At 44.0% G+C, this 21,771-nt stretch overlaps 1 protein-coding gene across 1 annotated transcript in view; it reads right to left on the bottom strand.

The window, feature by feature from the left end:
- Positions 1 to 18,982, bottom strand: part of LOC144824736 (uncharacterized) — a 283,602-nt gene extending 264,620 nt beyond the window's left edge. The window contains exon 1 of the mRNA XM_078683749.1: positions 18,659 to 18,982. Within this exon, the coding sequence (XP_078539875.1) occupies positions 18,659 to 18,982 (324 nt within the window). The remainder of the gene's footprint in view (positions 1 to 18,658) is intronic.
- Positions 18,983 to 21,771: the final 2,789 nt, after the last annotated feature.

Genomic DNA, 21,771 nt, shown 5'->3' on the forward strand with positions numbered 1-21,771 from the left:
CCGACACACCAAGGAGGGTGGTTTCAGTGGAAAAGCCAGCCCTGAACCCGGATTGAGAACCATGGAGAAAATTAGAAGATTCAACGTGAGAGTTAAGCAAAGAATTAACATGTTTCTCTAAGATTTTAGAAAAACATGAAAGCAAAGAAATAGGGCGGAAATTAGATGGGTTATTGGGATCTGCGTTGACCTTTTTTAATAATGGAACCACCATAGCATGCTTCCATTCATTAGGAACGATCGCTTCAGTTAAAGACGCGTTCAGGAACTTCAGAATGATATGCAGTAAGGCTGGGTCCAGGGAGTTCAGAACTTGTGGAGGTATTGGATCAAGAGGGGAACCAGATTTAATGTCACGCAGATACTTTTTTAGAAGTGTAGGGGAGATGGGATCCCAAGCATGTAGCGAGGGAGTCACGGAAGTAGAGCAGAAGGTAGTAGCCGGGGTGGGATTACATATGGTTGGATCAGAGTTAGTGGACACAACGGAAGTGGGATTAAAAGTGTCGTAAATTTTATCAATCTTCTCAACGAAGAAATTAGCTAACACCTCACACTGGCCAGTGTCCAAACAGGGGTCTTTGGGTACTGTAGACGCACCTGAAAGCTCTTTGACGATTTTAAACAGGGCCTTGGGTCTATTTTGCGCCATAAGGATAGTAGTATTGGCAAAATTGGCTCTGGCAGTGTCACAAGCCGAATGATAAGCTTTGAGGGCAACCTTATATTTTAGTTTCTGATCAGAATTATAATTGGAACGCCAAATGCGTTCCAATTTTTTACAGTTAGATTTTTGTAGGCGAAGAGCATCAGTAAACCATGGTGCTGGTGGATGATGGATTTGAGGTTTATTTTTTTGAGTCGGGAGACAAGAGTCCAAAGCTGTTGTCAGCCAACGTCTGACAGTAGGTAGCTCATTAGTAGTTATACTGGAAAACGTAGGTAGTGAGTCAGCAAGAAGGGAGTTAAATTTATCCATGTTTAGACGTTTCCAGTTCCTACTGGCTTTGTGAGGGGGAGCGGGGTTTGAGAATATAGCCATTGTTGCTTTAATAGAGAAATTAACAATGAAATGGTCCGACCAGATGACCGGCGTTGCAGATTGATAGGAAATGCTAGTGAGGTTGGAAATGATGGGGTCCAAAAGATTACCGGCTTTGTGAGTAGGGTCAGAGTTATGCAAGTGAAGGTCTAAGGCTGCAAGGTCCTGTAAGAGGCGCGTAGAAATAGCACACGACGCAGAGTTAAAATGGATGTTCAAATCACCAACGATGATAAAATTAGTTGATTGCGCCAAGAATGGGGCAATGAGTTCAGGGAGGGAGGCGGCCCAATTACTAGCAGAACCCGGAGGGCGGTAGATCAGCGTGCCGGTTAAGGTAAAATGAGGAGTGAGTAAGAGTTTAAACAAACCCGCCTCGCAGTTTGGGAAATCTAGATCTTCCCATTTGCAGGAGAATTCTCTCTTGAAAATGATAGCGATTCCCCCACCATCTTTAAGAACCCGGTTTCGCCCAATGTAGGTGTAATCATTGGGGAGGGCCATGGCGATGTCAGGGCCAGAGCTATCGTTTAACCAGTTTTCGGTGACAAACATGGCAGCTGGGCTAGCTGTCTCCAAAAGGTCGAAGATATCCCTCTTGTGTTTCGCGAGGGATCGACAATTGATACTGATAAACTTCCAAGAGGGACAGGGTTGAGGCGGAATGAGGGAAGGATTATGACTTTGGGATGGAAAATTCCAAAATGTAGAAGACATACAGTCTAAACTTGAGACGGAAGATTCCAGTGAAAGGCTGCAGTTTGGGCACAGGATGGGGCATTGTGACAGTTAAAAACGGTATTCGTGGAGCAAGGAGGCCCCCGCAACCGCAATAAGGCAGTACGGGAGTAGGTTACATGATTGTAAGCAGAGGAACTGGGCCCTGGGCCCGTGCTGGCGCGGACGGGCGCAGACGGGCTTGACTCTGGCGCAACTCCGGCACGCCTACGTCGCGCCCGCTGCGCTCGTCCGCTGCGCTGACGCATGAGGGCCGTCTATATAGGCTATGACGCCATGATGGGAGGAGTCAGGAGGGCGGGATGGGGGAGTGAAGTTTTAAAAATGAAAGTTTACCGTTCGCCGCTCGTAGTCAGCGGGACGGATAAGGCTTGAAGCTGCTCGCACTCAGCAGCAGTGAGCAGGCAAGATTTTAAAATCAAAGTGAAGTTAAAGCGCTCAGCGCGCAAGTCCTCTGCCCTCTGCCACAGGGCTTCAGTCTAACGCGAGGCGAAAGTGGGCGGAGCCTATATAGGCTATGACGCCGCGATGGGAGGAGTCAGGAGGGCGGGATAGGGGGAGTGAAGTTTTAAAAATGAAAGTTTACCGTTCGCCGCTCGTAGTCAGCGGGACGGATAAGGCTTGAAGCTGCTCGCACTCAGCAGCAGTGAGCAGGCAAGATTTTAAAATCAAAGTGAAGTTAAAGCGCTCAGCGCGCAAGTCCTCTGCCCTCTGCCACAGGGCTTCAGTCTAACGCGAGGCGAAAGTGGGCGGAGCCTATATAGGCTATGACGCCGTGATGGGAGGAGTCAGGAGGGCGGGATAGGGGGAGTGAAGTTTTAAAAATTAAACTTTACCGTTCACCGCTCGTAGTCAGCGGGACGGATAAGGCTTGAAGCTGCTCGCACTCAGCAGCAGTGAGCAGGCAAGATTTTAAAATCAAAGTGAAGTTAAAGCGCTCAGCGCGCAAGTCCTCTGCCCCCTGCCACAGGGCTTCAGTCTAACGCGAGGCGAAAGTGGGCGGAGCCTATATAGGCTATGACGCCATGATGGGAGGAGTCAGGAGGGCGGGATAGGGGGAGTGAAGTTTTAAAAATGAAAGTTTACCGTTCGCCGCTCGTAGTCAGCGGGACGGATAAGGCTTGAAGCTGCTCGCACTCAGCAGCAGTGAGCAGGCAAGATTTTAAAATCAAAGTGAAGTTAAAGCGCTCAGCGCGCAAGTCCTCTGCCCTCTGCCACAGGGCTTCAGTCTCAGTTCTCAAAACAAACCAAACCACCAGCAGACCTGGGAAATCCCCCGCAGCTATTGTTTTGATTTCGTTCGAGAACTCCTGTAAAGAATGTAAGAACGACCAGTTCTTATGACATCCTTACTGACGTTTTATGTCCATCCTTACGTCAAACTCGGCACCTTTCAGGTATAAATATACCGACGCTGCCCTTAGCAAAGACACGGTGGTGATGAGCTTGGAGCAGCACTACTTGCCGGAGAGCCCAGCTGATGCAGGAAGCCCACGGACGCTGCCCTCCCTTTTGACGCGCTGAGAGAGACGCTGTCTTCTCTCCTGCCGAGAAATCTAGCTTCCGGCGTTTCCAGCTTGCCTTCGCGGGTAACTGGGATACCGAGTCCTGAGAGAGAGATACCAGCCCTCCTGCCTTCTAAATCCCAGGTACTGAACTGACTAACCCCTTACAGAGAATTCTTGAGTCAGACCCTTGGCAAAGCAAACTTAACTTAAACTGCTACTTATTTACTCCCTCCCACGTATTAGGCTTAGGTCAGGTACACCTGGGTAGGCGTAGTTAGAAGCACCAGTTGAGTACGATTAGTCAATGTATATATGTATGTATAATTTTTATCCATTTTAAAGTATCATATGGCTAAGAAACCATATCAATGCTTTTACAGTATTATTTTATAATCCTGCTTTTACTGTATGCACTTTACTTAACTATAAGTATTGCAATCATAGCGATTCATTTCTCTTGTATGAGAAAAGAGACTGATCAATAAATAACACCTTTTTTTATTGAACACGCCCGTCTCTTCCTTTTCTCTACAATCTGGTGAAACTAAGTATGCACGTACTGACTGAGTAAAATAATTGTCTTTTGTTTTCACACGACTTTAGAGATATACTCTTGATTAGGGAGAGCAAAGTTGTCATGTTCTATGGTTGTCAGAAACTAAATCCCTTCTTGTCTATCCAGGGAGGTTAAACTCCTCCTTGCCTATTCGAGAAAGTTTCTAGTGAACTCTGAGCTAGCTGGCACACAAAACTTTAAGTCTAATATCGTCAGTAGAAGACCTAGTTAACCTCTGTCCTACGTCTATACTATTGAAGATATTATTCCAATGCGCAGAGCCTATTGGGATAATAGGAACTACACTACATGGCGCCCAACGGTTTGGATAGGCGATAAATCTAACGCAAGGCATTAGAGTAACTCAGTCGTGCTTTTTCAGACAGACCCTTTCTCCCATAAATACTCCAAAGACGTCTGGAGTGGGTCAAAGGTTAAATCCGCCAAACTTAGTAGGAGGAGACTCCTATGTATAGTTTTTGGTTTATTCAACGTTGAAGGATACACTGTTCAAAAATATTGTGCACCTAATCTTTGTTTCCTTGGAAACCTGCTCTGCAAAATCTCATTAAACAATGTCAACTAAAGGCGACAACAACGAAACCGGGGAAACTGCAGTAAATGCAGATCAACGGGGTTTCGATGTTACAGGGTTTAATGAAAATGAACCGGGTGCAATCATCATCCCGGTCAACATAAGAAAAACTATAACCTTAAAACTTATAGAAAACGGACTGACATCGCGAGGTGGTACAGTCATATTCGTAATTGAGGCACATGAATATCGGCAGACAGAGGTATTCTATTCATGGATAAACTTTCCAGCAGCAAACGCTGTAACAAAGGAATTCCACTATTACAAGATAGAGGAACCTCCGGATGAGTACACTCCTTTCGAAGAGGAGGAAATACCACTAAAATACCAAGAGCACCTGCTCTGGTTTAAAGGCGCCCTAAAACATAATGATCACATCACCAGGCTCGGTCCACTAGGTAGACCAGGAGCAACGTGGCCGGTTCTAGCCGGATACACACCACATCCAGACATTGAAAAAATGTCAATACCAGAACTTTTAGCACAGCTAAAACAACTGATTAAAATACACAGACAATTAGTCCAATATATAATGCGGACTTCAACAGTCCAAACAGCTCTTAAAACTCCACAGCTGAGCCCTCATCAGGGGAACACAAATATGATCACACCACAGAACATACAGTCCTGTCTAGGTAAAGTACCCATTAAAAGGGAACAAATTCCATTCTGGTTAGCACAAAAAGTCACTCAAATAGAGGCGGTATTTCCGGATACCACCCCTGTTGAGAAACACAGAATTCTGACTATCTGTCTTCCAATGGGGATCGCACCACATGTGGAAGACTGTGACACTTGGGGCACAGTTTTTGCTTCCATTTATACAAAAACACATGGTGTTCCGTCCATAGCGGTAATACCAGAGGTGCTAAAACAGATTCAAAGTGAATACGGTCCAGAACCTGCTTTAACTCTGGGTATGAAATTACTGAAAGACTTCAAGCAGGTCTCGGCAATATTACTAGCCAACATAAAGGGGGAAGCAGCAACTGTGGCGATCCGCCAAAGGTTGAAAGAAACAGATATAGCAGACCAACCATTTGAACTTGCCAGAATCATAGAAAAATCCTATGAAGAACTAGGAAGAGATAGTTTGGGTGGGAAACCAGTGAAACCCCAACTAACTGAAAGTCCTGAAAAGGTATTTATTAAAAATAATCTAAACACTCCAAAAAAGAGCTGGGATGGAAATAAACAATCCACTCCCAAAGAAAAAAGATTCCAGTCCAGAGGAAGGTCTCCTCGGCGGAGAGAAAGATCTCCGAACCAAGGACACAAGTCTCCCCAGAGGGAGCCCTCTGAGAAAAAATACAACCTTAGAAATAGGGATAATTTGAAGAAACCTGATAGATATCAAGATATTGATACACGTCCCTCTCGATCTTTTCAGACTTCCTCGCAGAAATCGGAAAGAAGAGGACGGTCAGAACACAGGGAAGAGCACGTCAAGTCCAAAGACAAAGAACCTGCTCATCAAAGTAAAAAGTTACAATTTCCAAAGAAGAAGGTAGCCAGTATTAAAATAATCAAACATGCCGAGGATACTGAGGACACAACTGAAAAACGGAGAGTGGGCTCAGACAATGCTAGACAGCGCAGCAGAAGTGAGCATAGCTCGCAAGATCCTGATGAATCATCTGGAGACAGTGGACACGAATGAATACATTCAAGTGGAAACTGCAGATACCAGAGTTAGCAAACCTCATAAAATATATGAAATAACATTACGTATAGAGGGAGATAAGACTAGGAAAATAAGGGGTCTATTTTGGGATAATCTCTCCAAAGGTTATGACATCCTTCTAGCTGAAAAAGACTGGCCACCAGCGTTTGTCAGGGAGTGCCCTCATGGTGAAGAAATGATTATGCCTGCCTTCTCAAATCATATTCCAATTCATAAAAAATATACACTTGCAAGAAAGTGGGCAGTAGCCCAGGCTCCTGCACTATATAAAAATCATGTGGGATGGGATGAGGACTCTCCTCCTCACAAAATCCAGTTAAAATCTCAACCAACTGCACAGAGGCAGTACCAAATTAAGCAAGAAGCTAAAAAACAGGTCAGGGAGATCTTAGATCAACTTGAATACCAAGGGGTGATTGAAACTTGCACCTCACAAATGAACAATCCTTTGTTTCCTGTCTCCAAACCAGATGATTCATATCGTCTAGTTTTGGACTACAGACACCTAAACTCATGTTGCAAGACCTTTGCAGTACAAAACTCACACAGTGCAGCACTAATGAATAGCATAGTGCGCAAAAAATACAAAACAACATTAGACATCTCTAATGGATTCTTTTGTCAAAATATAGCACCAGAAAGCAGATATTTGACCGCGTTATCAATGAACGGCTCGCAGAAAAATTTCTGTTGTTTGCCACAGGGGTTCAAGAACAGCCCAGGATTATTCTCAGCGAGAGTAACAGAGTTACTACAAATATATGATGATGAGGCATTATCTTATGTCGATGACATCTATCTAACAGATGATGACTTGGATACTCACTTGAAAAGAGTGAACACCATAATACTTGGGTTCGCAGCAGAGGGTTACAAATTCAACTTCAAAAAGTCAAGAATTGCCCATCTGACTGTCCTGTTTTTAGGATATGAATTATCAAGTGAAGGCAAAAGCCTGGCTGACATTTCTTAGAAAAATGTGCTGTAATCCAAGCACCAAGAACGCTGAAAAACTTACAATCAATTCTAGGTTTCCTGAATTTCGGAAGAACTTACATTATAAATTACGTAGAGAGGGTTAAACCTCTCTATGACCTAATAAAACCAGATTTTAAAAGAATCAATTGGACTCAAAAACACACAGAAATTTTGAGATCCTTACAAACGGACATGTTAGTTAAAACAAAACTACAAACACGCGATAACACACGCAACCTTGTGATTCGAGTCATCCCAGGAAGATGCGGATTCACATACCTAACCTCTAATGAGGGAGAAACGGTACCAATAGCATACAAATCACATTTGTACACAAAAGCTGAAATTAAATTTAGCCCAACGGAAAAAATTCTAACCGCGGTACAGACTGCTGTAGCGAAAGAAAGAGCCCTAGCACAAGGTAAACGAATAATCATCGTTACACCAATACCAGCCCTAGAGGCGGTAACAAAGGCAAGCATTCCGAATGCTAAAGCACTACATCCGAGATGGATACAGTGGGCTAATTCTCTTGCTGCAACAGACGTGGTATACAAATTTGATCCTAATTTAAAAACACAAGAATTTCTCCAATATGAATTTGAATGTCCTCTGCCGACCGAAATCCTGCCTCTTGAACATTACGGATGTATAATATATACGGACGGATCAGCACAACCCGCAGTTGGGGGTAAACATGCTTACAGTGCTGCGTGCGCGATTGTTAAAGGTCGCTGGCACGGAGGAAAATTTAGACCACTAGTCACTAAAACGCAATCCCTAGGAGATTGTACAGCTCAGCGAGCTGAACTACTAGCATTTTGGATGGCGCTTCAAAATACCGATCGCGAATTCCCCGCACTCATAGTGTGCGATTCATATTATTGCGTCCAGTCTTACAATGAATACTTGCAGAACTGGGTTCAGAACGGTTTTAAAGATGCAAAAGGTGGCACAATCAAGCATAAAACGCTGTGGGAAAAAGTAGTTCTTTTACAAAAAGAACTACAAAAGACTCACGTGATACATACACTGAGTCATCAACGTGATGGCGTTCACGTTGCAGGGAATTCATTGGCTGATGAGGCCGCGAAGGCAGCCGTGCAAACGGCTTCCGTAGCTGCCATCACCCGGTCAAAAACAAAAATAGACAGCGAAATATTACAAGCTGTCAGCGCTACAGTAAAAGATGCGATAGAAACACTCCCGAAAGGCTTTCCAGTAAAGTACTCATACATAACTGATGCGAATAACGTTCCATTTGCTCGAATCCCTGGAGTGGGGGATAGGGCAATTCCAAACATGGAATATAGGTTAGGACTCATTATAGCGGCACACAAAGGGCTTGCTTCTGTACATGCTGGTGTTTCGGCCACAGTATCATTATTAAAACAGAGATACTGGTGGCCACAAATGAGAAGACAAACCAGGAACTATGTTCTAGAATGTGAAATATGTCAACGAATGAAGGTATCAACCGTGAAACGACCAGCACAGACGCCCCTTCTAATCTCAGATAAACCATTAGCATGTGTTTACCTGGACCACTGTGGTCCCTTACAAAGGGACGGTAACTATAAATATATCATGGTTGCAGTGGATATATGCACGAGATTCATTTGGATGTGGCCCCAGCGCTCGGCTGACGCCAGAACTGTTATAAAAGATTTGCGAGTCTTTATCGGCACATACGCAATTGGCATGCTACATTCTGACCAGGGTCCTGCTTTTAGCTCTGGAGCTTATAGGGAGGCCATGACCAGCATGGGCATTGCATTGCGGTACTCTTGTCCCTTTCATCCTGAGGGAAACGGAATTGTGGAAAGAAACCGTGACATAAAGCAATCTATAACGGCAAAGGTATTAGGTTCGGGAGCTGGGTGGGTCAAACATTTAGTAAGTGTCCAACGTAGTCTTAATAATCTGCCAAGAAATTCTCTGAGAGGTCTCAGTCCGTACGAACTATTGTTTGGGACTAGAATGTTAATCCAGGACCTCGATAGTCAAACTTCAGTGGTTAAAGAAAAATGCTTTGATATCAAAGATCGTTTGGCTATTTTACAGGACTTAAATGAAAAAAGAAAAGACCTGAGCAACATAAAATTGAAACAACAGCCAACAACCACTGAAGAGAAACCACCTGTCCCAGCAAGGCCTGTCTGGATTCCAAAAATCGGGGATCTGGTCAGAGAGAAGATCGCGGTAAAGAAGGAATTTGGGCCTTCTTACAGAAAAGCAGTACCTGTCTTGGCTATCAACGGGACAAGATCAGTAGTATTACCGCCCCTTGCTGGTAAAAAGGAGAACCGAGTTGTATCCATCGACCTGGTTAAACCACAATCATGTGGCCGATAACAAGTAGTAGGCCAAGTGGACTCCCAAGAAGTAGCAGAACACCAAAGTTTGCTACAAATACAGAGGTTCAAACTGAGAGACTAATCACCTTTGATAAACCTACAGTGAATCAACAAGGACTATGCAACAAAGCCATGGAACTAAAACCTCTTGAAACCCAAATCAAATTCTTACATCAAGAAACACCAATCTACAATGATGTAACCACTGACTATGCTAATGAAACAAAGCAAATTCCAAAAGCAAAAAGGAATCCAGAAGCAATTGAAACAATTGACAGAACAGCATCAGGCTACTTCATCAACTTCGATGATTTTTCTGAAGGTCCAAGTGAACCTGAGGAACAGCCAACAACAAAAACTTTTAAAGACAAAGCAAAGGAACTTTTTCATCAACTAAAAGAAACCTATCTGATATCTCCATGGATTAAAATTTGGGTGGCACTAGGTGTATTCGTCCTCATACTTTGGCTCATCATGGTACTATGCTTGGGACATTTTATTGAGGGAAAATATGTTACAATGGACACAGCAAGTCAGAAAATCAACTTGGTCCTAAAACCACACAAGTCTTCACACATCGAGAAAAGAGAACTTTCTTCAGTAAACTTCACAGCCAATCCAATACCCGGTGGGGTAGCATGGGACAAAAGTGATTACGAAATCTATGGTCCGGTCGAGCTCCTGAAGTATCCTCATCAATTCAAGATTTCATTGAGTGACTTTGTAAAACCAAGCACATTCGCTGATGATTGGGACTTTGAAAGTATTAATGATATGATGTCAGATCTAGTGATGTCAGCTAAATTTACAGAACATGATTATTTACAGGGTTCATCTAATTATGACCAGATGTATTGTTACAACCACTATGGTCACCATTATCTGCATAAATCAGCTCAACCTAGAAATATTTTTAATTATAACCAATGGGAACATTGTGCTACTCCGCCAAAAGGCAGTTCAAAAACATTGTATGAAAAATGTTCTTCTTTCTCAGGGTTCAACACGAGTGATGCAGAAACATTTTATTTCAAATTGTTAAATAGGACAGGAATGAAAACCATGCTTACAAACACAAAATTAATCTATTCAGAGACATTTTTTGAAAAAATGAAAACATTCGGTTTTGATTTCCGGAACAATAATATTGAAACAATAACGATCTGGGGTACAAAAGATTGGCAAGTGCAAGGTATAGAATCATTATTTAGAGCCTGCATGATCCCAGAACAAATTATATTCTTGAATGATACAATTCAACTAGGCAAAATTAAAGACTTAAACAAACCGTCTATTCCAAAACCAACACCTGACAGTAATAGCACTACAGATGTTGAGATAGACGTATCCCATATTTTAAACCAAAACAGAACGAATCCTGATTGGAAAAAATGGTTGATCTGGCCCACAGACACAAATAACTGTCAAGATAGATTCCTGAACAAAATACAGGGGTTTACATTGACCAGGCCAGACCCTAGATACTCCCAGAGACAACATCCAGGGATTGTAACTACTTACAGTGTAGGGAAACTCTGCCTCGAATGGCTACATACATCCACACTGGTTGAAATTAAGCAACACTTGACTTTACTTAAAGAAGGTGCTGACTTGCGTGATTTCATTATGGGACCACGCAAACAGCGTCAAAAACGTTTCATAGCGGCCTCTATACATGCAGCTTACAATGAAGCTTGGAAAGAAACTCAAATTGAGACAGCAGAGAGAATACGGGAAATTGACCGTGTTAATTTGGAAAAATCACTTTCTGTTGTAGACAATGGGTTAATGACTCTGTCTTCCAGAATATATTCACTGGACAGTATTGTATCATCTGCAATCGATATAATAGAGCAAGACTTACTGATGTTGCAACACGGTCAGTCCCAATTACGTTCTATTGTACAGCTTGGCTGGACGTTACAAAATCTGCGTTCAGGCTACGTGCCTTGGCGTTTAATCAACACAACATCATTATTCAGTATCTTTAACCTTACTGATACACAAATCAGCTTGGCACAAAAGGGTGCTGATTATACAATTCTGAGCATTGAAAAACTTGAGAGCTTGCCATTGACAATGTCAGAACGACCTGTCATTGAATGGATAATACACGGAATCATAACTATTCCAATACCGACTTTCCAGTTTCGATACTGCCAAAAATATATACAGGCAGGCCAGTATGAAAGGTTGGGTAAAGGATACATTAAGTCAACATGGAACTTACCTTATACACACACATGTTACAGTAATAAAGGACAGAGTGTATTTCTTAGTGGTAACAATTGTGAAAAATCACTAAGTGGTATACTTCTGTGTCAGGGTATAAGTTTACATGGGGCCTGTGAGGGGACTTCAAATAACCTTTCATGTCACCAGCTCGGCACACCTGCAACGAAAATAGAACCATTCTTTAGAAGAGTTTCTAACGGGAGTTACATTCTAATTGTGGATCACAGATGCTGTGGCTTGCTGCCAGGAAACCCTTATCTAGTGAGCGTGAGCTCCATGGTCACTTGTTGTGAGAGAGAATTGTTTCCGAATGACACTCCAGACAGGGAGGGAAAAATCTGGCCCAGTTTGAATATCTCTTCCATTCGAATTGATACTTTACGCAGAATGAAGACTGTGCTCCTACAGACGCCAACTCATTTGACGTCATCAAAAGAAACGTATGATCTCCAAGTTGCAAGGACAACGGGTGAGATACATGCATTGTTATCAACAAATTGCCCCCTACACTTCGCAGAAATGCTCAACGAAATCTTAAACATTTCTGATACAAGTGGTATCGCGAGTGTATTTAAGGCCGTTTTTTCGGGACTGTTGACACCATTCAAAGCAGTCCTGGGTATTTTTCCTAATTTCGTCCATTCCATCTTTGGCGGACTTCCACTCCTGTTGGGACTAGTAGCAGGCATTTTATTTTTGCTACTCTTGCTTCGTTATGGCAAACCATGTCACAGACAAGACTCCAGCAACAATGGATGAAACGATCCTAGCTATACGCTACCGGGACCGCATAACTAAAGTCCTTGGATTAGCCCGGCTACGAGATCTGAATATGACCTGGTTTCTTTCGTTCAGACCCATATGGCAGAATTGTGTTATGCCTGTATTGAGGTGCATGCTATGCGGCGAAGAATGCGTGTTGGACACCTGTCTTACACTACAATCAGAAGTACCATTGGATGCAGATACTTTGTTGGGTCCAGTAAAGGCTCATGCATTGTGCTGTCCCCAGCGGCTACCTATCCTGATGACGGCATTCGTGGAGACTTCACCACTACGATTGAAGGGTAGTGAAGTACAGGATGAGAGCAGCATCAACCAGGTACGGCCTTCTGTAAGCAATGCTGATCGAAACATCACTGAAAGCGAACATGCGCACGACTGCATGATAGCGACATTTTCCAACTTGGTCGAACTTTCACCAGAAGCGGTAGACTGTTTTTTCGAGAGTCTGTCTGAAATGATGTTTTCACCAGAACAGAGAGAGTGATTTTAAAAGAAATTGCACACAGCGTTCCCTGAACTCTGAATTTGGCCTTCAGCTTTGTGAAAACAAAGCAACTGTGAACTATTTTTTCTCTTCTCCCCTGACAAACTGGAACTTTTTCAAATCCAAAAATATTTCCCTTTTTGCACTTATCTTCTGCTTAAAGTACAACTATTAATAGAGAACAGATCTCCTATTCTTAGGAACTCTAGAAACATTACATCACCTCAACCTCTAGCTTATTTACAAGTGATTGTATTTATATGTGATGAAGTGGTCTCGCACTTTTTCTTCTGTATTAAGAGCCATTTCATGTGTAATTTTCGCAAATCATTCATGCTGATATAAAATGTGCATCTCTTTTTTGAATGATTATACTGCTTGAATGCATACAGTACCTATACTCATTTTGTGTATTTCGCATAAGCCATTTTTCAAATGCAAAGAAAAAAAATGTATTTTGGGGTGGTTCGGTATACACATGCACTGTTAGTTATGTTTACTACTGCTTAGGTTAGTAAATATGTACATAAATGCATGGAGTGGGTGTAGTGTGTTTATATAGGGACCTATATCGATACTCCTATTTCTGACCCTTGTCCGGTTAATAAATCACTAATATCCATACAAAGGCACATAAACCCACTTTCAGATTAAGTCATAGCGCATGCTATCACATTAAGCAAGCACTATTCCTCCAGCCCCCTAGAAAGCACACCGAGTTCTCAAAACAAACCAAACCACCAGCAGACCTGGGAAATCCCCCGCAGCTATTGTTTTGATTTCGTTCGAGAACTCCTGTAAAGAATGTAAGAACGACCAGTTCTTATGACATCCTTACTGACGTTTTATGTCCATCCTTACGTCAAACTCGGCACCTTTCAGGTATAAATATACCGACGCTGCCCTAAGCAAAGACACGGTGGTGATGAGCTTGGAGCAGCGCTACTTGCCGGAGAGCCCAGCTGATGCAGGAAGCCCACGGACGCTGCCTCTCCCTTTTGACGCGCTGAGAGAGACGCTGTCTTTTCTCCTGCCGAGAAATCCAGCCTCCGGCGTTTCCAGCTTGCCCTCGCGGGTAACTGGGATACCGAGTCCTGAGAGAGAGATACCAGCCCTCCTGCCTTCTAAATCCCAGGTACTGAACTGACTAACCCCTTACAGAGAATTCTTGAGTCAGACCCTTGGCAAAGCAAACTTAACTTAAACTGCTACTTATTTACTCCCTCCCACGTATTAGGCTTAGGTCAGGTACACCAGGGTAGGCGTAGTTAGAAGCACCAGTTGAGTACGATTAGTCAATGTATATATGTATGTATAACTTTTATTCATTTTAAAGTATCATATGGCTAAGAAACCATATCAATGCTTTTACAGTATTATTTTATAATCCTGCTTTTACTGTATGCACTTTACTTAACTATAAGTATTGCAATCATAGCGATTCATTTCTCTTGTATGAGAAAAGAGACTGATCAATAAATAACACCTTTTTTTATTGAACACACCCGTCTCTTCCTTTTCTCTACAATCTAGTGAAACTAAGTATGCACGTACTGACTGAGTAAAATAATTGTCTTTTGTTTTCACACGACTCTAGAGATATACTCTTGATTAGGGAGAGCAAAGTTGTCATGTTCTATGGTTGTCAGAAACTAAATCCCTTCTTGTCTATCCAGGGAGGTTAAACTCCTCCTTGCCTATTCGAGAAAGTTTCTAGTGAACTCTGAGCTAGCTGGCACACAAAACTTTAAGTCTAATATCGTCAGTAGAAGACCTAGTTAACCTCTGTCCTACGTCTATACTATTGAAGATATTATTCCAATGCGCAGAGCCTATTGGGATAATAGGAACTACACTACAACACAACTCCAGCAATGCGTCATTTTTGCGCAGGTACGTCAGTAAAACTGACGTATCTGTCATTCTTTGCGACATGATGCATCATACAGTAAATATGGCACATCCATCATGTCGCAAGGAGGGCGCAATGAAAAGTGGCGCATCGCTGTTTTCAAGCAGCGATGCGTCACTTTTCATAAATGAGGCCCTAAATGTTGAGTCACCTTTACTGGAACTTGCAGCTTTTACTTTTTACCTCATATCCCTTGCCCAATCATACACCTGTCTAAATGTTCCCTCTCCTCTAGTTAGGTGTTTATTCACCTCAATGTCGATGTCCATTAAAACTCACAAGTGGCCGGTAGGGGCATGCCCCTTTCTGGTCTGTGACCTTCATCCCACTGACGTTCAGCCTACTATGACCGGTCCAGATCTGGACCATTTCTCCCTCGTGGCCCAAATCCACATCAGAACATACCCCATCCCTTCTGACTCTAGCCAGCACCATGCAGTAATAGCCTATTACAGCGTAACTAGCATCCACTGCCTGACAATAAAGGGACCACCATAGTAATAAGGCACAACTAGCCCTCCCAGACCTACTTTAAGGATCAGCTATGCCAGTTAGAGCCAGCCTCCATAAAGGATCTCGTTCCAACGCATGGTGACTCTCAGACTCTGTGCAAACTACAAACCAGTTGAGCCTTGAAAAATCCCCGGGAGGGTATGCTGAATATGGGGTGAAACAAGTACTGGCTGCAAAACCACAAGACTATTAGCTTTGAAACAGGAGAGAGGCTGTCCTACTAAAACAGCACAAGCTTTTAAACAGGATTGAAAAACACTTTCAACAAGGAATAATTGTATTCTGTTTTGTCACTCAAATCCAAGAGGTATTTATTGAAATCTGTGCTACTGGAATCTGAAAGTATGCTTTAACCTACTGTGGTTGCCACTGACCCTCGGATAGCTTCATATCTATCTGTATGCACTGAAATAAACATGTCAGAGTTGGTGTGACTCAGTTCAAAAAGACAGTTTTGAGAGTGATTTTAACGGAAAGGAGGTCCATGAAGTTCAATCGAAGGGCATTCCAAGAAAGTGGAATAAGAAGCGGAAATAGAAATATTTTGTGAAGTGGCAGTTTGAGAACTGTGCGGAGATGAAGGTTAATAAATAGTAAGGGTCAGGAACATCAGTGGTAACAAAGACAAGTATGGGGGTAGTGCTTGAGTCAACTTAAACATCAAGATGATGAGCTAGTACAAGACTCTACTGCTGCCACAAAGCCAACAGTCTTAATGCCAGCCGGGAAGATGGGCTGGAATCAAGGCCTCATTATGAGCGGCTTCTTAAAAAACACATCAGAGGCAGATTTATCAATATTTCACGCAAAGCAGCAAGATGCCTTGCTGCACTGCGTGAAAAGGAGAGAGCAGGAATGTGCCATATTTAACATTATATGGCACATTCATGTCCTCTTCTTGGCTTGGCACACTTTTGGCTACAAAGCAGCAACGCAGGCACCCCTGCGTCATGGATCAAGAGGGCCTGAGTTGCAGGCAGGATTGTTTTTGGGCAGGAAGGCACACTTTCCAGCACAAAACAATTCTTTGAGGCATTTCACTCCTTCTATATGTCTTGCAGAATGCAGCCCATGTAGAAAGAGGAAGAAATGAGGAGAAATAAAGATATTTCTCCTCATTAGGTCCCCCTTGTAAAGGCATAGCATTTTGAAGCATACCCTGGTCTACCACTCATGGTAAATCTGAGAATGCGCAAAAATTCATGGGTGGCTGTGTGGGAACACCCATGATCCACCCATGGAACAACTGCCTGGGGCAGAGTAATGCAAAACAGCGACTTTGACTGCTTTGCATTACTCCAGATTTACTAAACCCCACAGGGAATCGCAAGGTGACCTTGCATGGCTTGCTAAATCTGACTTTAGTGTTGTGTTGCTCTTGTGTTACCTGGAGTGATGCAAGGGCAATGCAGCACTTTGATAAATGTGGCCCTCAGTCTCTGCACAAAATAGTGTTACGAGGTATGCCATATTACCACAGTTAAACTGAATATGTAGTCCTTATAAAAAGGAAGCCTTATAGCCTTGCTTTTATGCATCGCCATTAGTTTCCAACAGAAGACAGATCCGGTTGCAGGGCGCATTAACAAGCAGAATGTAGATTCATTTTTAATCTAATGAGACTAGTCAAATGCCCAACATAAGTCACTCAGGGCAGCCAAGCACTAAACATCCAGTCCAAAACTAAAGAACGTTTAATTTAAATTAGGTGCACTAAAGGGAGCGCAGGACTTCTGTCACTCGATTATGAGACCATTTATCAGATGGTCTTTGTCAACTGTTCTGAAAGATAGACAACTGCTCTTACTCCAAAAGGCACACAAATGATGGACAGAATGCGGAACAAATCAAACATTAATTCCCAGTCTTAAGATCTGGGTTAAATCCATTGCCCTTTTTCTCACTATGCAAAACCAAACTAGACCCCGCCATATGCAAATCAGTCTTGACCCTGCTCCCCATGGGAACAGTCCAGCTCGAACTGCTAAGCCAGGTCTTCCCTGGACCAGAAACAAGTATCCTGGGACCAGTTTCAGTGCAACACCCCTCATCAGCCAGGCTAGCTTGAATTCAGTGGCACAGTAAGCCCGGGACCCACGTCTGGGCATACCTCGCATGCTTGGGGAAGAAAGCAAAAGACATACAAATGATGGACAGATTGCAGACCCAATCAAACATTTACCCCCAGTCTACATATCTGGGTTAAATCCATCATTCTTTTGCTCACCATGTCACCCCTGTTTTTCACGCTGTTCCAAAAGTCACAAAAAACCCTTGTTGTCTTTTAACTTCTTCATAACCTGGGTTGCATTTCCCCTAGACCCAGTGGCAACTGTTGCACATGGTTTTGTAGTGCCTGGATCTTTGGGCATTCACAACTCATTCCTTACTTAGGATTGCTATTGCCGACAATACATTCTATGGCTGCTGCACCGCCAGCAAAAAGCCACAGTGTAAGTAAGACTTATTATTTTATAGCCAAGGTTATAACTACCGATCAGAAGGCAAATATGTGTAATCACTGCTTTATAGGAATCCTTCTGCTGTCTGGAGAGCTTTATATGTGGCAATGAGCATGGGAAAACAACTACTTTCGCCACATAAGTATTGACTTACTGTTAATACCGATGCTCAAAATGTGTTGGAAACTTGCTTTTTTAATCAACCATTGGACGAGGACCTTGTTTATCTTCGTTTTTAGTATAGGTACTTAATGGTGAGAGTAATATTTTCAGTATTGCATGTAAAGAAATGCTATATAATCTAGATGGAAACCAAGTATCCTTCTCTTTAGATATTCAGACAACCTCTGCTTCTGCCCTGCCTAACTTATAATTTGTCAATAATGCAGACTTTCTTCATCTTAGAAGAGCCCGGAAGGCGCACTAGGTCTAAAGTCATTAAATAATAGATGAGTTAATGACATCTGAATAATGCACTATACAAGACGCTCTGCTAGCACGAGTCTTGAAGGAGGTATAGAGCTGTACCTTCATCTTCGTCGATTCTTATCAAGTTTCATGAAGAGGTATCCCTGCACAATTAGCAATAAACTGACGTTTGTTTAATATGTATTTTTCTTATAACAACTTACCTGACCTGCACCTTACAAGCACTTTTAGTCAGAGAACTGTAACACAATGTATGCGCCAGGGCGCTCGTGCATGAAAGTCACGAGCTCGCGAGAGGGCTGGTTTTATTTTACCAGAATCAGGCTGCGCGAGTCGTATTGCTGTACAAACTAAATGATAACCAGAATGAAGCACTAACCTTTCTCTTCCGCACAAGTTCTCCTTGAAGCCGACTGAGCTGGATCACGGCTCCTCCCTGGGTGGTAGCGCTACTTGGCCGAACCATGTGGACGGCGCGGAAGCCTCTACGCTGAAGACCGCCGTAGCCTGAAGACACGGCGGAAGGACTCACTTTCCCAAACACGGAATCATCCGCACTCAGTTTGCCGTTCTGGAACTGGGTAAGTCCGTTGACGTTACTGACCGACAAGCACTTGCATGTCGGCCCGATCTCCAACGAGGATGATTTCGTGGTCGACGACATAGTCCTCAGATCGCCGTGCGACAAGGCCTTCAGAGACATTGTCCTCGCATTTGAAGTTTAGCTGGTGCGGCGGTGGTGCATTGATGGATGCTCAGCTCGGAAGGTGAAAAGACTCCTGGAACCCGGGCCACCGAAATTTCTTCTGCGCGCGCCAGAGTTTGCAAGCTAACTCCGGCGCACAAAAGAAGAGATGTGTCCCAGGCATGCATAATTGAAATGCTATGTGATACAGGAGTAGGGTGACCAACAGGCATTGGTGCAAATTCAGGACGGTGAGTGTAAAAATTCAGGACAAAGGGTCAAAATTCAGGACACAAATTCAGGACAGGAGGTCAAAATTCAGGACAAAACTTCAGGGCAATAGGTAAGTTTTACAGACACATCAGAGGTCGCGCAATAGTATATAATTAAGCCCAGCCATTTCCAAACATATTCAAGCATTTGCAAACCTATCCATCATGTATCCTTCCATCGATCATTTCACTCATCCATCCCTTCATCCATCCTTTCCCTCATCCATCCATTATCCATCCATCCACCCTTTCACCCTATCCATCTGTACACTTATCCATCCACTCTTCATCCCATCCATCCATTCACTCATCCATCCAGCCATTTACCCTTTCACCAATCCAGCCATCCTTTCACTTACTAATCCCTCCACCCATCCACTCTTTTAGTCATCCATCCATCCTCCCTTTCTCTCTCCATCGACCCTTTCACTTAACCATCCTTCCTTCCATCCATCCATCCACCCACCCACCCATCCATCCATCTACTCATCCACTCATGAATCCATCCATTGACCCTATCACTCATCCATCTATCATTTCACTCCTTCACACATCTATTCATCCTTTTGTCCATCTACCCTCCCTTTCACTCACTCATCCATCCTTACATCCTCCCTTTCACTCATACGTACATTCATTCACCCTTGCACTTATCAATCCATCAATCCATCCATCATTTCACTCATCCACCCACCCACCCACTCATCCATCCTTTCACCCACCCACCCACCCACCATCCAATCCACCCATCCATCCTTTCACCCACCCACCATACGCCCAGCCACTCATCCATCCTTTCACCCACCCACTCATCATCAATCCATCCATCCTTTCGCCCACTCTCCATCCATCCATCCTTTCACCCACCCACTCATCATCCACCCATCCATCCTTCCCCTCATCATCCATCCATTCTTCCCCTCATCATCCATCCATCCATCCTTTCACCCACCCGCTCATCATCCATCCATCCCCTCATCATCCATCCGTCCTTCCCCTCATCATCCATCCTTTCACCCACCCCCTCATCATCCATCCATCCACCATTCTCCTCATCATCCATCCTTTCACCCACCCCTCATCCATCCATCCATCCTTCCCCTCATCATCCATCCATCCTATCCCTCATCATCCATCCATCCATCCTTTCACCCACCCCCTCATCATCCATCCATCCTACCCCTCATCATCCATCCTTTCACCCACCCCCTCATCATCCATCCTTCCCCTCATCATCCATCCATCCTCCCCCTCATCATCCATCCATCCATCCTTTCACCCACCCCCTCATCATCCATCCATCTCCTCATCATCATCCATCCATCCTTCCCCTCATCATCCATCCTTTCACCCACCCCCTCATCATCCATCCATCCATCCACCCTTCTCGTCATCATCCATCCTTTCACCCACCCCCTCATCATCCATCCATCCATCCATCCTTCCCCTCATCATCCATCCATCCTCCCCCTCATCATCCATCCATCCATCCATCCTTTCACCCACCCCCTCATCATCCATCTATCCCCTCATCATCCATCCATCCTTCCCCTTATCATCCATCCTTTCACCCACTCTCCATCCATCCATCCTTTCACCCACCCACTCATCATCCATCCATCCATCCATCCTTCCCCTCATCATCCATCCATCCTTCCCCTCATCATCCATCCATCCATCCATCCTTTCACCCACCCCCTCATCATCCATCCATCCTTCCCCTTCATCATCCATCCTTTCACCCACCCCCTCATCATCCATCCATCCACCCTTCCCCTCATCATCCATCCTTTCACCCACCCCCTCATCATCCATCCATCCATCCTTCCCCTCATCATCCATCCATCCTCCCCCTCATCATCCATCCATCCATCCATCCTTTCACCCACCCATCCATCCTTCCCCTCCATCCATCCCCTTGTCCATCCATCCTTCCCCTCATCCATCGTCCCCCTCATCCATCCATCCCTCCTTCCACTCATCCATCCATCCTTCCCCTCATCCATCCATCCTTCCCCTTATCCATCCTCCCTTTCCTCCATCATCCATCCTTCCCCTCACCCATCTATCCATCCATCCTTCCCCTCCATCCATCCCCTCATCCATCCATCATTCCCCTCATCCATCCTTCCCCTCATCCATCCATCCTTCCTTCCCCTCATCCATGCATCCTTCCCCTCCATCCATCCATCCTTCCCCTCATCCATCCATCCTTCCCCTCATCTATCCTTCCTTTCATCCTTCCCCTCATCCATCCATCCTTCCCCTCATCCATCCATCCTTCCCCTCCATCCATCCATCCTTCCTTCCCCTCATCCATCCATCCTTACCCTCATCTATCCTTCCTTTCATCCTTCCCCTCATCCATCCATCCTTCCACTCATCCATCCATCCTTCCCCTCATCCATTGTTCTCCTCATCCATCATCCAGCTACCCTTCCACCCATACATCCAGCTATTTACATTTTCTCTCATCCATCCTTCCCCTCACTCATCAATCCATCCATCCTCTCTCATTATCCATGTATTCAATCC

This window comes from Lissotriton helveticus, chromosome 3_1 (genome assembly GCF_964261635.1).
Source record: "Lissotriton helveticus chromosome 3_1, aLisHel1.1, whole genome shotgun sequence".
NCBI classification, from domain to species: domain Eukaryota; kingdom Metazoa; phylum Chordata; class Amphibia; order Caudata; family Salamandridae; genus Lissotriton; species Lissotriton helveticus.